The following is a 15,506-nucleotide window of genomic DNA, read 5'->3' on the forward strand; positions in this document are numbered from 1 at the left end:
AAATTAAAATCTGGAAAACTTTGGGTAGATGTTCTTCTGAGTACATCAGGGGTTGTCAGAGATCAGCAACTCTGCCACTCGGCACCCAAGAATTGCATATGACTAAGTTAGGCGACATAGCAGCAGGGCTGGGCTGGCAGCTGGGCACCTTTTCCCTGATAAGACACAAATAAAACACAAACGAGTGGCTTAAGAGACCTCAAATTGATATCTGTACACCTACAGCCTAGAACTCAGAAGCCGACTAGGATACTTCGTTTCCCAAGTGAAACCTCTATCCCAAACTGAGCTAGTAAGTCTAGACAGGGGTGAGGTGACCTATGACTTCTGCAGGCCAAGGTTTCTCAGCCCCGAGACTAAACCTCATGAGGGCTCTTGGGCCTGAGAAGGGCTCCCTGGGCTCTTGTCAGACTTGGTGGTGCTCGTTCCTGAGAGGGGGAGTTGGAGGGAAGCCACAGGGGTGGCCGAGGGGAGAAGCCCTTCTCGTTCTCTTTTCTTCTGTTTCATCCTGCGGTTCTGGAACCAGATTTTGACTTGCGTATCATTCAGCTGCAAGGAGTTGGCTATCTCGATGCGTCGGGCTCGAGTTAAGTACTTATTGAAATGAAACTCCTTCTCCAGTTCTGTCAGTTGCTTGGTGCTGAAATTCGTGCGGATCGCGCTGGAGGGGCTAGCGGCTCCATACTCGGCGAGTTTGCCTGCAACATAAAGACAGGGCATCGGTGGGGTGAGAGGACGCGGACATAGAACGCGGGCGAGCAGCGGGGCCGGTGAGAATCAAAATCACAGCTCAGCTCTCCTGGGTCTTTGTAGACGCAAGTTGTGCCAGAAGAAACGCCCCACGGAGAGCGCCTTCCCGAAATTTCCTCAATGCCTGGCACATTTTCGGAGCGTGTACTTGGGGCACGCTCAATGGAATGCGCCTACTTTAACAGCGCTGCGGGACGCATTTCCTTCCTAAATCCTAAATCGCCGTCCAGAGGGGCAGCTGCAACGCGCTCCCAGCACAATTCTGCGGAGGAGGCTCCGATCCCAACCCCAGTCGCGTCCGTCCAAGGCCCAGATACTTACTTTTCTTAGGGGCGTTCCTCTTCACTTTCATCCACTCGAAGGTGCTGAAGGCGGCGGGGAGGCCGGAGGCCGGCGACGCAGACTTGGGGTAGGCGCCAGGGGCCGGGGACGCGGTCTGGAAGGTCCCAGGGTGGCCGTCGGCTGGCTCTTTCAGACACGCCGTCAAGGGGCCGGGCTCGCCGAAGGCCGCGTAATCCACCTGGCCGCTGAGGAGAAACGAGCCACTGCCCGAGAAGACGGCTGAGGTGGCGTAGTGGACGTGCGCCCCGCCGTCGTCGGCCGGCCGCCCGAGCGCGCACGGGAAGTCGTACGCCGGCCCCGGCCCCAGGAAGCCGTAGTCCGCGCCCCCTGCCGCGGCAGGTGCGGCGCCCGGCTCGTAGGCGCCCTCCAGGGTGCACGGCGCGTAGGAGGGCGCGGCCGAGGGCGGCGCGGGGGGTGGCGCGGGGGTGGCCGGGGGCAAAGGCGCAGGTCGGGCGGCGGCCAGGGGCAGGCAGCTGACGAAGGCGCCGTCGCCGCTGCCCAAGGGGAAGGCGGGCTGCAGGGCCACGGGCCGGGCGTCGGCGCGGCAGAACTTGGGCGCGAAGCTGAGCGCGTCGCCGCCGCCCCCGCCGCTGCCGCACGACACGTACTCCAGGTAGGAGCTCATGGTTCCGGCCCACCCGCCTGAGCGGGGGCCCGAGCGCGGGGCCGGGCAGGACCGCCGCGGGCTGCGCCGTTCCGCCTTTCCTCTCTACCCGAACTGCCTTCGCCGAGCCATGGCGAGCGGGCCGGAGGTAAATAGTGGCCTAATATAGCAGCGGGGGTGGCCACGTGGCGCTGGCCGGCCAATGGGCGCCTGCCCCGCACGGCCGGGGTCCCGACTGGCGCGCTGCTCCACGCGCCTGCCCCGCCGCCAACTTTGCCAAACCTGCGGGTGGCCGCCGTCCAGCGCCCCCGGGCCGCGGGGAGAGCGGCCGCGGCCCCGGGGCGGCGTGGAGAAGGGCGGGGCGAGAGCGCCGGACGCCTGCCCCCCGGGACGGGCACTGGACGAAGCGGGAGGAGAAAGGCAAGACTAGCCGCTCGGGTGAGGACGAGAGGATAGAGGGCGAGACGCTTGTTCTTCTGGATCGGTGGGTGGCTGATCCCTCGGGTGCGGATAGTGGGCACTGAGGTGGGGAAGGGGTTAAAAGGGAGCTTGGAGTTCGACCCGTGGTCACTGTTCAGAGCCCTATGCGCTTTCGGTTTTCCTGGCACCGGTGTTACCCTTCCCCTAAACCTAGAGGACGTGTTTACTTTTCCCTTGCTTTCAGCCTGCCTCCGATTCACCGGACTGAATGTTGTGCCCTAGGCGCTGTGTACCTGGGGCGGCGTCAGATCTTCACGTTTAGACTAGATTTTCACGTTACTTCGGCAGAGTCCCTTCAGTTTCCGCTCTTACCGTTTGTGGAGTCAAGGTGGGGGCGAGTGTTGGAGCGCCAGGTTTTGATTGGGACAAAAGATAAGGTTTCTGCCTTGCGGAGAAGTTTACCAGGCTTCCCCCATAACTGGGTTATCCAAATACAGCATCTGCGCTTGTGGTTGAACGCTCGTGCTCCTCTCCGGGAGGCTGGCTCCCGCACCCGGGCTGCGCACGCTCTGGCTGGGGCGCTTGGCTGGAGGGTGCAGAGGCTTCCCAGGGAGCCGTCAGATCTCAGAGGTTTGGACGGGCTTGTACCTTGAAGCAATTAAAGCTTCTGTTCCATCAGATAAGTGCTGCGTCGTCTCTTGCGAGTGAAATCTGAGGGCTCACAATGTTAATGGGCTCACGTCTTTCCCTTGATAATACGGTTTTGTTTACTGAGCGTGGAGAGACGGGAAATAAAAGTGCAACTGGCACAGGAAATGAAGACTAGAAAGGTTACAAAGACCGGCTTTACATGGACAAACTTTTCAACTTCCTTGAACATTTCTTTGGGGCTGCAGGAAAATAGCAAAACTATATAAATAAATGTTATTTACACACAGCAGTCATGAGAGAGGGTGGCTTCCTAAAACTGTGTGAATACGGTCTACTCTTGACTTATTCAAGTGCCCTTGAGAATTTGATCTATTATAGCCTCTTAGTTATGGTGACGGAGGTTTTATTATTGTTTCACTGATCCACTTGTCATGCAAGAGCGATTGAGCCCTTGCCTAAAATTCCACTCTGAGGAAGCCAGGAAAATAGGAGCCATCACAGTCCGGGGAGCCAGTTCCTTACAGGGATGTGAACCTGTGAATAAACAGAGCCACACCGGAAGTGTTACCCTGGTGAGGCTGAAGTTGAGCCAAGGTGGGGAGGGAGGAGGTGGAGGGTACCCAGCTAGGAGTGAGCACAAAGCTAATAGTTCTGGTGTTGCGGCACTGCTGGAGTTCTGGGATTTGGTTGGGAAATGGAATCCTGTGCTGAAGATGGCCCTTCAAACTTGATGTTGCTACTTCAGTCTTTTCCTTTAGCCAATCAGATGACAAAAGTCCTAAATAGTTCTTTGAAAGAGAAAAATAGAGTCTCTTTTCTAGCTCTCTGGACAGGGAATGGTAGAGCTCTTCAGACCTAGCTGAGACTTATATGTAGAAACATTTTTTTGCTGTCCCCAACTCTGATGGCCATACAAAAATATCAGCGACCCAGATGCTGCTGAGTTCACATAACACCTCATGCACCCCTGGCTAGACTTTAAGAGCCAGTTTTTACCAGGATAGTGACCTAGCATGCACACCTCTGTCTAAATCAGTCTTTCTCTCGAAAGGTTTTCGGTTAATCACAACTCCTAGGCCCAGAAGCCCCAGCAGGTCAAGAAGGAAGATGGCCTTCTAAACCTCTCTGGAGAAGGCATCCTGCAGGCTGCAACTCAGGATGTAGGACAGAAAACTAAGCCTAATTGCCCGGCAGATCTGACCAAAACCTATCACACTAAGGGCCTTTGCTCTAAGGTTTCAGGGAAAACAGGCAGCCTAGGTGCCTTGGCAAACTTCATTGCAACAGAGACCAGGCTTCTGCTGCTAAGCACTTGGGGCAAAGGTTGGGTCCTTCCTGTCACAATTAAGCATTGACTTTGATCCACCCGTGAGCTGTCTACACTGTTTCTCTGAAGCAAAATTTTGGAGATTGAACTTTCGCTGGTGGAAGAAAATGTCCTAAAAGAGAATGAGATTTTTTTCTTAAAATTGTATTGTTTTCAGAACTATGAGTGAGAGTTGCCGGGAGGAGGGTGTTCAATATTCGTTCAGACCCAATTGCAGTTCAATGATCATTGCGTACAGAGAGCTACATTCTGTTCGTCCTTCTCTCCACTCCCTTTAACCTCTCAGGCTTTGGCATATCCTACACCTTGGGGCCAAGAGCTGCCATCTCAACTCCTGGACTGGTCCTTGACTTATTCATATTGGAGCCGAGACTCTGGTCATCTCAGACTCAGATTCATCATTTCCCAAGGACCTACTGTGTAAGAACATTTTGTTAGGGGAGGTCTAGGCTGCACAAAAAAAGATACTCTCAAACCAAAGGAACAAGGGATTCATTTCTGGGCACAGGTCTCGACTATGCTATAAATCTACTCCAGAAGAATGTGAATCTATAGTTCTCTAAGGAGAGATTGGAAGATATTATTGGAGGAGCTATATGCAGAAAGATGTGAACATAGGATATTTTGAGTAACTTTAAAGTTTGTCTCCTAGATGTTCACAGAGTATGGGAGAAATGTCTTACTAATTTTATTGCTTGTTCAAGTCATGAATTCCCAAGGGTCACTTGCCCTGCCAGGTCCGGGTGCTGTGAGTTCTCAGCAGGAGGTGACAGCAGAGGGGCCTGATTGCCAGGTTGTGTTTGATGTAGGAATGCTTTGAAATCTCTCCCATACTGCTAACCAGGGCAGCCACCCTGAAACCCCACCCCCCATGACAACCTTTGTCTCTCATTCAAACAACAAACTTTTTTTTCTCCTGCAGACAGAAGACAGAAGTGAGGGAGGGTGACACTCTGGTCTTCTGTATGTTTACAGTTGTTCCTAAGAAGCCTCTTGCAACCCCTCTCCACCAGCCTCTTCATGTTACCCCTTGGAGACGCTTTGAGCACATGCAGACTTTTGGCTCCACAGCCCCAAAGGGTAGAAGGGCTCTTGCTTGTTGGGGTGAAAAGTGGGGGGGGGGATGGGGGGGTGGATTCTGGGCTTTTCTCTGAAGCAAGATTTGTAGTTCTCTGCAGAAGCCTTCAGACATCCCATGATGGAAGTGGGGGTGAAGGACAGGAATTCTAAACCTATCAGAAGCCTGATAACAGGACCCTCCTTGAGGAAAACAGTTTGGAGTGCTGTGCCTTTCCCTGAGAGCTTTGTGAATGAAAGGCTCATGGGTCAAGCCCTTGCCTGGCACACAGTAAACATACAAGAAATGTTTGTTGGACAGAAATAAAAATGGACAGAATGGTGTGTTTTTACCATGACTAATATCGGATAAAAGATATCTTTAGATAACGGCTCCCAAAACCAATTCATGTGGGTGGAAATCAGCATAGAAGCCTCTTTAAAAGTGCAGGTTCCTGAGCCCACCCAAGAGATTTTTATCTACTATGCCTGACTCCAGTAGGAGTTGTGATAAGCCTCTTGAGTGATTCTCAAGCAGGGTTCTTGGGAACCATATTTTGAGAATTTCTGCCTCTCAGAAATTGAGGTGGGCAATGTGGGAAGAGAGGGGTAATTCGGTGGGAGGGGCCCTTGGCTAGCATCATGAGAGCTCATGGCTAGCGGGAACATTATACCTGAACAGTGCCCAGAAGCCTCTTGGGTGGTAGGGGCAGAGAATGTGAAATGGCTCTCACATTTTGGTTTGGCAGCCTAAGTCTAGTTGGGGTGAAGTTTTATAAAATATCCTTAAGTAGTAGTCAGTAGAACTTTCCCAAGTTTTGCTGATAAAATAGTGCTTTGCAGAGACCTGGCTTCCGCTCCTTGTCACCTTCCTAACTTGGCTTTAGGGATGCCAGTAAGGTAGGAAGTGAAAGGCGTTTGTCTCTCCCAGTCTCTTTAGAGAAAATGTAGAGTAGTTCTGAGGTAATGGAAAGAAGGAAGGAGGAGTAGGAATAGGAGTCTCAAGAGGGCGGAGCCAACTCTTCTTTCCTTCCACCTCTCCCAAATTGTCTGGAATGAACATCTGAGCTCCGGGGAGCCAGAGGGAATGAAATGTCCCTTGGCCTAAGCTGTAACTCTTCCTTTGATTAAAGATCAAGATGTCATAAAATGTCAGTGCAAGAAGGCCCCTTAGAGATGAGTGACATTGAACCCCTCATTTCAGAGAGGAAGTAACTTTACTCAGTGGTTAAAAGACAAAACTATCGGGGTACCTGGGTGGCTCAGTCGGCTGGGCATCCGACTTTGGCTCAGGACATGATCTTGCAGTCTGTGAGTTCAAGCCCCGCATCGGTCTCTGTGCTGACAGCTCAGAGCCTGAAGCCTGCTTTGGATTCTGTCTCCCTTGCTCTCTGCCCCTCCCCCACTCCTGCTCTGTCTCTCTCTCTCTCTCAAAAATAAATAAACATTAAAAAAAAAAAAAAAGACAAAACTACCCTGCAAAAAATGAGGGAACTAACTTGGGTCTCCCGACTGTCTACAGTCTGCTGCCTGTCCACAGTGTACGAAGAGGAAAGAGTAAAACAGCCCCTCCTTTGCACTGTGGCAGGGTCAATGCTGAGCAAGCAGAGCAGTGTTGAAGGAGACACCCTTGTTTCTGGGAGGCCACACAGGCAGTGTGACTGCCTGGGAGGCTTGCTGGCCTCCCTTTGCAATTTGCTGAACTGGTGCTCCAGACTTCTGAGGCCCAACCTTGAGCTACTCCTAGAGAAGGCAGAGATGGATCTGGGTCCCCACCCCCTCCACCACGCAAGGGTTAAGGATCCCCTCATTTCCTGCTGAGCTTGACCCCTGGGGGATCAAAACCAGAGGTGTCTTTCCATTAATGTAACTGGATAGTACAAATTTAGGACCGTGTGAACACAGGTATACCCAGGTCGGTTACACTTGTACTAATCTTTTTCTCCTTTATTTTTTAAATAGGGTATACATTGAAATTTACATGGTTCAAGATTCAAAGGGTACACAGTGGTATGCAGTGAGCATCTTTCTCCCATCACCTAGTTCTCCTTCAACATACGCACCAGTTAAGAGTTTCTTACATGTCTTTCCAGAGATACCTTATACGTTTCTATCTATCTATAAATCCCCCCACGTTTTTGTTTTTTTTTTTTTGTTTTTTTTTGCTTAAATGATGGTGTACCAGACAGACTCTCTCGCACCATGTTTTTTCCCCTGTTGTATCTTGAAGATCATTTCCTATAAATGCATACAGAACTTCCTGGCTTATTTTTACAACTTCATGCCGTTCTGCTGTACACACCTACCACAATTTATTTAACTAATCCCCTATTAATGGATATTTCGCTTATTATTCATTGTTTTCCCATTACAAACACATGTTCAAGTTTTTAACCTATTAGAAAAATCCCCAGACATGGAATTACTTAGTCAAAAGTATGTGCACTGGCAATCTTGACGCAGATTGCCATATTGCTCTCCTTAGATGTGAATCACTTTATGCTTCTGCCAGCAACATATGAGAATTCCTGTTACCTCATACCCGTGCCAAGTCAGTGGGATAGTAAAAGTTTTTATTTTTGCCAGTCTGATAAATAAAGAATAATACCTTTTACTTATCCTTATAGCATCTCCAAAAATGCCATTCTTTTTTATCTTGTTTGATCCTTTCATAATTCTAGTTTACAAATAGTAATGGCGACACAGAAAAGATAAACTGTTGGTCGTTATCCCACCCAATGTAAATGGCCAAGGTCAGACGTTCAGCACTCTTTCCTGTACTGCCCTGTGCCCCGAGGAAGCCTAAGGAGATTCAGAGAGAGTGGGTGGCTTCAAGCATTCCCTGAAAGACACATGATATAAAAAAGCTTTCCGACATCTGCTAAGAGGCCTCCTCCTTAGTGGTCTGATACCAAGACCACATTTCTGCATGTGTCCCTGGAGAGTACCCTCCGGAAGCAGAGGACCTCTAATTAGCAATATGATCTGACCTAGTCCTAAGCATTAGCCTGTATTCAATATCTGGGAAGCAGTAGGTGTTGTTTTTAATTTTCCTGAGACTTATTTCTCACTGGACATCCAGGATCTAAGTTATTGATCAGCATGGTGTGGGTAAGAGGATGTTTTCCCTCGGTTTTAGCTTTGCCTGTGATTCTCATTTAGACCTGGTGAAGATACCTGGTGAAGATAACACACACACACACACCCACTCTCTCTCTCACACACACACACACACACACACACACACACGCAACTTTACTGATAAGCTTATGAGGTAGATATCTATTGACTGTTTCACTGAAGATGAAACTGAAGGCCAGAAAGATTAAGTGTATTGTTTAGGGTCATACAATGTATCAGCAAAACAGAAAATACAGTGTAGACCTAAAACAGAAGTCCTTAGTTTCCCCCTGCAAAATCTTCTTTTTCCCCTTCCTGTATTCATTTTGGTGAATGACCTGGCTACCCAATCAGGGCCTCTAAATAGAAGCCTAGGGATTAACATCCATAACTCCTCTTTCACTTGTCCAACTGTCAGCAAGTCCTGTGAATTTGTCCTCCTAAATGTCTTCCCTCTTCATCCTCGTTACCTTAGTTCCTCCCTAGGCTGGATTATTGCAGCAGCTTCCCCTTCTTCTTTCCTTCTTGCCTCCTATCCCTCCTCCAGTCAGACACAGCATCCCTCCCAAAGAGCAAGCTTTCCAAATAGATAACGTCATGTCCCAGTTTAAAAACTTCAGTGGCTTCTCACTGCCTGCAGATTAATTCCAGACTCCTTTCCACGGACCTCATACAACCTCTTTTGCCAGCCAGATGCTCTACTCCAAACTCTCTTTGTTCCAGGTCTAGACCGTGTTCTTTCTTCCCTCCCTGCTTGCGTGTGCTGCTCTTTCCACCGAGTATGTCCCTCCTTCCTAGACCTAAAAAGCTCATACTTCAGGAATCAAAATTCACCTCCTCTGAGAAGCCTTTTCTGACACTACACTTGTGTTAGTGGCTCCTTCTCTTTATTCCAGGAACCTTTAGGCCATACTTCTGTTCTAGCGTCTGTCACAGTTTTAGGATTCTTTTTCTTCCCCAGTAGATCAAAAGGCATTCACTATTAGTGACCCATTTTTAGATCTCAGAGCCCAACACAGTGCACACAGGAGCTGTTCAGCAGGTATTGCTGAAAGGCAAGGAGAGAGAGAGACCCTGACCCAAGGACAAGAGGACCAGTATTTTAATTGCTTAAAGAATTCAGGACACTGTGCAAGACTTAATGCTACAGCTTCTATCTATCTAAAGTAAAATGATAGTAGAACATCTCTCCAAAGCAAGTTAATTTCCACCTGAGAGGATGCTGAGAGAGAAGACAGGGAGGGAGGAGCTGGGATTTTGTCTTTCAGGGGCTCTTCCTATAGGCTAAGGCAACAACTTTTAACTAACGTCAGAAATTTCTCAGCTGATGTCACTCAAAAAGAGGGTAAAAGAGGGGGTAGCCTGAAACTTTCTTAGAACTTACCGAGGACTACAAGCACCACCATAAGAACGCTTCACCACCCACTTTACCCATGACCTCCTGCTGCAAACAGCTCTAATGCTAATGACCTCCTTCTCTCTCCCTCCACCAACGCTCACAGTTTTCAGTCTATCCCTTTCTGGTATTTCTAAAATGAACCCCAAAAGAGCTGAAGTAAAAATACTCCAGTCCTTCCTTCACACTTGAAAAGAGAGGAGAGGCATATCATTATGGTTGGCATTTTACGTATATTTTAATTGTTCTTTTTATATGGCATTCAGGTTTAGTTCCAAGTTTAACAGGGATACCCTTGCTTCCTTCCAAATAAATTACTCCTGCAGGTAAATAAGAGAACTAAACTAGCTCTGCCCCATCCCTGAATTCTAGTCCCCTGGGAATCTTTTTTTTTCTTTTTTTTTTTTAAGACTCTTACATAGTGTCTGCAAAACCTGGGATTTTCCTCTTCCCTTTCCAGGGGTACAGCTGCGCTAAGGGTGTGACGGGGGGCGGGGAGCAGGGGGTGCAGGGTATACAGTCTCCGTGCGTCTGGGGCGGGCGCGGGGGCCGCCCCTTAGGAGAGCCGTGGGCTGCAAGGGGTCCGGAGGCGGGGCCGGCAGGCGGCCGGGAGTACCGGGAGTGTGGGGGGGGGGGGTGTCCGGCCTCGCGCCGCAGAGCTTGGGGCAGCGGGTCGCGCCCTCCGTGAGCGCTCACCCCGGGTGCCTGTGTCTCCTCTGCTTGCGGTTTCTGGTCGGCTCCCAGCTGGCCCAGACTTGCTCTGAAGTAGGAGGAACCGCTGTCGAGTGAAAAGTGCACACCGGGTGATTGATGAATTCTTAATAGGACTAACCTCTCCCGCCACCCCCCCCCCCCACCCTCGACACACACTGAGAAATCCTTCACCCAAGCCCCCCCCCCCGCCCCACCCCTCCCCAGGCCTCGTCGCCGGCGAGAGGGGACGCGGCCGCCAGCCGGTTGGGTGATTAACTCACCGTTTGTCTTTCGGAAAGTGTGCCAGGTGGATTGAGGCAGCCTGGCCGCTCCGGCTCTCTGCTGACTGCGCCCGGCTGCAGGCCGGAGAGCGCGGAACGAGCGCGCGCGTCACATGGTGGCGCGGCCCGGAGCCGGCCTTTGTGCCGCGCGACCGCCCGGCCGCCCCGGGGAGGCGGCGGCTATTGTTCCCCGCGGGGGAGGGAGGTGCTCAGACTCGGGGTCCACGCCAGCCTCCTCCCCAGAGTGTCCCCACATCTGAGGACGGGTGGGGGCTTCCTTTGTGTGTTTTGGGCCTGCGACGGGAATGGCGCGCCGTTGCCGCCCCAAGGGGCCGCAGAAGGGGCCGAGAGGTTGGTGCCAGCGCTGTCGCTACTTCGAGCTCGGCCCAACCGACCGACCCAGTTTCCCGCTCTGCCCTTGCGGAAGAGACGGGGAGGGATGTGGTATTTGTAGGGCAAGCGCTTGGAACAATAGAGCCATCAAAAGGCCTTCTCCCTGGTCTCCTCCCAAGGCAGCTCTAGGCTCTTCTCCCCTCTTTCGGAAAGGCCGTGGCCCAACAGGTCCTCTTGGCCTGACTTTAGGCCTGCTTTCCCAGTAAAAACACTTCATCTGTTCTCCACAAATCCTAATTTAAAGTCTCCTCCTTGGACTCTTACTGATGTAAACATCCCATTTTCATTATTTTCCAGATATTATTCTTCCATAAATTGATCCAGACTACCATAGGAACCAGTCAAGATATTTTGCCACAGGATCTAGGACAAGAGGATTTACCTACTATTGCCCACCTTGCAAATCTCCTAGGGACCTTTCACCTGCTTCTGCTACTGCAAATGATTGGACATCCATTTACATTTCCTCTTCTTCATGTGTGGAAGGAAACTTTTGTTCACTGTGCTTCAGGCTGCCCCTGGCCTGAAAGTGGGTCCTTGAATTCCCCTTGTACCATTCCAACTTGCCAAGGTGGTTATGAGACCTGAGGGAGGTGTTTAGGCGTGGACTTTGGGCCAGGTGTGTAAATCCATTTGGTACCAACTTTGGGCCCCAAGGATAAGGGCATGTGTAGCTGCACCAGAAGAGAGGGGAACAGTGAAAACTAAAATTTCACCCTCTGTGATGATCTTCACCACCACCAGTACCAACAATGCTGTAAGTACAGAGGATTCACGTACCCAGTCGTTTTTCCTCTCCATCCGGGCCCTCTGCAAGAGTGAGCCAGTGCTCAGAGATGGTGGAGGGTATGGCTGGTGACTCAGTCTCAACTGTGTCTCAACTGTGTCCAAAGTGTCTAGGGAGAAGTCTGCTCACCGGTAGCTATATCCTCTCTGGGAAGGCACAGTGCCCTAAAGTGGTGAGGCTGTAGGCCTGTGGGAACTGGGGCCTCCTGCCCCTCTTTTTTATTTTTATTTAATACTCACAAACTTCTCTTCATTCCCCCCCTTTTTTTCCCTTACAGTTTCTGAAAGAAGGACCGAAGTAACACCAAGAACTCCCAGATGAAGAGGACCTTCCTGGATCTGTAACTGGGATTAACCAGTTCTTTACTGGGAGAGAAAGTTTCAACTAATCCTCAGGATAAAAGCAAACAGGCCTGTGACTGTCCCTTGAACACTGACAGTGTAAACAAGCTTCTGGCTCCTCCAGGTCAAGCAGAGGAACACTTTTCATTAGAATGTTGGGTTTCTTCTTTGTTATTCAAACATACACCCACACACATCCCCTTGTCTCTCCCTAATGAACAAACCTCAACAGATGGAGAGCCTAGGCTCCCAAGACTTATGACTGAGAAGATGCACTTCACTCAAGGTGGGTTGGCTTGTACAGAATGGGGGAGAGAGAAGAAATGGGAAGCTAGTATAGGTAATTACTGTCTTTTAATACTCCTTACAGATAGAAATCCAAAAAATCCTGTTCCGCAAGGTTAGCAGCCTCTGGGGCCTGGGAAACCGATTTGGCTGATGTGTCTGTGATAGGGACTAGGCTTGGGGCTGCACCAGGGGGAAAGTACTCACTCTATATTCTATCATTCTCTCTCATTTGAAAGCCTGTACAAAGAAATGGTACAAATGGATGGTTAACTTAATGATTCCATCAGAGGCGGATTTTTCTCTGTCAGGACCCAGGATGAGGCTGAGGTCTGAAAGCCAGGAGGCAGAACATTTACTTAATCGCCCTTTCTTACCGCCTTTCCAGGGGCCAGGACTGCTCTTCAGACCTTTCCTCTGCCACATCCCCCGTACCCCTGGCTAGCTCAGTTGGGTCTTCTTACCCCACTCCTGGCTGGGCCTGAGTTTCTCCTGGTAGCCACGGCAAGGTCTCCTTATGGCTAAATCTTTTCCCACTCCCACCTCCCATTCTACTGCGGGCCATTTTTGCAGCCTCCTCTCTACCCAGCTTTAATTAACATTTGATTGCCTGGACAGAACAACCAGGGGCTCCCAAACCGCTGCCACCCCCATCCATGGACCCTTTCTTCAGGCCTCAGGATGATCCCCCACAACCTCGCTGATCCCTCCCCTCCCCCAGCGCTCCCCGCCGCCTCTATAGGGAAAAAAAAAAAAAAAAGCCAAGCTGGTCAAGGCCTGAGCCAGAGAGCCACGTCCCCCTCTGGAGCAGCAAAGGGGGTAAACCTCCCAGAGACCGATGCCCAAAGCGAGGCCCGGCTCTTCCCCACCTCCAGGCGTAGGCCCAACGGTGCCATTGTGAGGCCTTTCCCGACGCGGAGCCCTTGGGGAAGCTGCGCACACAAAGGCGCAGCCGCTCCTGGAAGCCCGGCTTGCTCGGCGCCCTCAACCTAGCGCCGGACAGTCGAGGCCTTGTGCGCTCCCCCGTTGTACCCCACGCGGCCGTCTCGGGCGAAAGTCACGGGCTGGGGTGGACGTTTCCGTCTCCTGCCAGCTTGCCCCTTCCCGCTCCAGGTCACACACTCCCCCCCACTTCCCCGGGAAGGAGAGGCCTGGGCCCAGAGCGCCATTGCCCAGCCGGTGCTCCCCTCCCCCACGCTCTTCTTTATGCTTTCCCGAGGCCCGGGAGGGAGGAGGCGGGCGCCTCCGCCGATAGAGCAGCTATTGTGACCTTCCCTCGCCGAGCGGGAACCCAACCGAGTGTACCGCTGGCGGGGGAGGAGGCGACTGTATGCGCAGACCTCGGGGTGCAGAGGGGGGTGGTACTGGGAAATAAATAAAGGTTTGCAACCTTGGGCAGTTGGGCCTTCAGAGGGCGTTTGGTTGTGTTTAGACTCCGGTGCTTCCTAACACTAATTGCGGGCTCAAAAGGAGCAGAATTTATGGCGAAGGCCAAGGCGGCTTGTTTATAATTTATGAAGTTTTAAATGGCTGTGCTGCAGGCCCTCCTCTCGCCCTGGCCGGCGGCCGCGCGGGAAGCGCCTCCCCAGACTCGCCACCGCGCCCTCCTCCCCGCGCCAGGAGCGGCGGAGTGTGCCCATCACATGACACGCCGAGGGCAGGAAAGAATCCAAGCCATTCTAGGAAGCCTCGAGGAAACCTGTCACCAAAGGTGAGAGAAAGTCAATTTGTCCCAAGCGAACTCCCCCACCCCGTTAGAGAGGGGTGCCTCCGGGTAACTGCCCGGAAGGGAGCCCCCGACCCCGCACCTCTCTGGAGCATCAGTGTGAGAGGAAGCTGATGTCAGCCGGCCTAGACACCGTTTAAAGTCTAATCCATGAGACCTAAGCCGCAGATGACACTTGGGGCCTTGCAGACACCCGCAGACTCAGCAGATACTCCTGCGGTAACACACCGCGCTGGAAAACGCCTGGAGCCATAATGCATTATGTATTTTTATTATTATTTATGGTAGGAAGAGGAGATGAGGGAAAACCGGGCTGAATCTAAACAGCCTGATAATTCATCTATTTAATATTTAGCCAGTTAAGAAAGGTTGTTGTAATCCCTGCAAGGCAGCAAGCTCTTCTTTGACTTCCCTAATAGCTTAAAAAATAATTTCTTACAAGACAATTAGAAATTCTGCCTATGGATGCAAGTTTCATAGAAAACAATTTTAAACCTTGCAAATGGGTAAAATATCCCTTCAGTTGAAGTCATTTATTCTGTTGATACACTTGTACAACATGTATACTCTAAACCTCAGATAAAGTGAAATTTTGCAAAAGGATAATCCCTACCACCCCCGATCTAACATGCCATTTTAAAAACAAAGGAACAAGGGAACTAGATATTATTTGAGCTATCATTATTTAGCGAAACACAAACATCCAAATAGAAACGATTGTTGTTCCACCAGAAGATTAGAAGTTAAATTATTTCCACACAATGGGAATTTCACCTCGTGTCACGGGGGGGATGTAGTAGGAGCTGTATTATTTGTCAAACCGAATAGAGATGCGTGGGCTGACTTTGCTGAAATACAAAAGACTTGAACCTTATCTGAAGGCGCTTTCCAAGTGTCTCCTCCTAGAGAAGCGGGTGGACATTATCCACCCCTAGCCGAAGCCAGGCTAATATTTACAAAGTGGATATAAATCCTTGAAGACATTTTTGCCCGTGTTGTACAAAGAAACCGGAATAAACAAGGTGTTTATACTTGTTGTGTTCCATTAATTAAACTTTTATTACTTTACATCGTGGGGAACGTTTGTTTACTTGAGAAATGAACCACCAACCATCATAAAGGAAAAAGTCCTGACAGCATTTCCTAGAGAAAAAGCTTAGGTGCGTGTCTCCAAATGATCGTTTCTTTTTGTGCACCTTAGCTTTTTCAGAGCTCAGTTCTTCTTACAACTTCTCTTGTGTCTTTTCTTTGATTGTCAGTTTTCTTTCAAAGTTTATTTTTTATTAGCGCAGAAACGTGAGAGCTGGCCTCCCCAGTGTAAATGCAACCTTAAA

At 50.6% G+C, this 15,506-nt stretch overlaps 1 protein-coding gene and 1 long non-coding RNA gene across 3 annotated transcripts; one reads left to right on the plus strand and one right to left on the minus strand.

The window, feature by feature from the left end:
* Positions 1 to 363: 363 nt before the first annotated feature.
* Positions 364 to 1,717, minus strand: HOXD1 (homeobox D1). The gene is made up of 2 exons (XM_047085739.1): positions 1,072 to 1,717; positions 364 to 698 (listed from the first exon to the last, which is right to left on the minus strand). Exons 1-2 carry the CDS (start codon positions 1,715 to 1,717, stop codon positions 364 to 366), a joined length of 981 nt encoding a protein of 326 aa, XP_046941695.1.
* On the plus strand, positions 1,621 to 14,981 carry LOC124516418 (uncharacterized). Of its 2 annotated transcripts, none has more exons than XR_006963042.1 (3): positions 1,621 to 1,705; positions 11,331 to 11,790; positions 12,098 to 14,981. It is a non-coding gene; the product is annotated as an uncharacterized LOC124516418 (long non-coding RNA). The 2 variants fall into 2 exon arrangements; XR_006963043.1 differs by lacking the exon at positions 1,621 to 1,705 and adding an exon at positions 2,013 to 2,134.
* The last annotated feature ends 525 nt before the right edge of the window (positions 14,982 to 15,506 follow it).

The sequence above is a fragment of the Lynx rufus genome, unplaced genomic scaffold, assembly GCF_022079265.1.
Source record: "Lynx rufus isolate CCGP_SWC_20201006 ecotype Redwood Valley unplaced genomic scaffold, mLynRuf1.p SCAF_2, whole genome shotgun sequence".
Classification (NCBI taxonomy): Eukaryota; Metazoa; Chordata; class Mammalia; order Carnivora; family Felidae; genus Lynx; species Lynx rufus.

What these genes read in the sequence shown, in the direction of transcription:
- HOXD1 (XM_047085739.1), bottom strand. Translation starts at nt 1,717, where the DNA reads ATGAGCTCCTACCTGGAGTACGTGTCGTGCGGCAGCGGCGGGGGCGGC. An exon ending in GAGGAACGCCCCTAAGAAAA is followed by an intron (nt 699 to 1,071) that starts GTAAGTATCTGG and finishes TTTATGTTGCAG; the next exon opens with GCAAACTCGCCGAGTATGGA.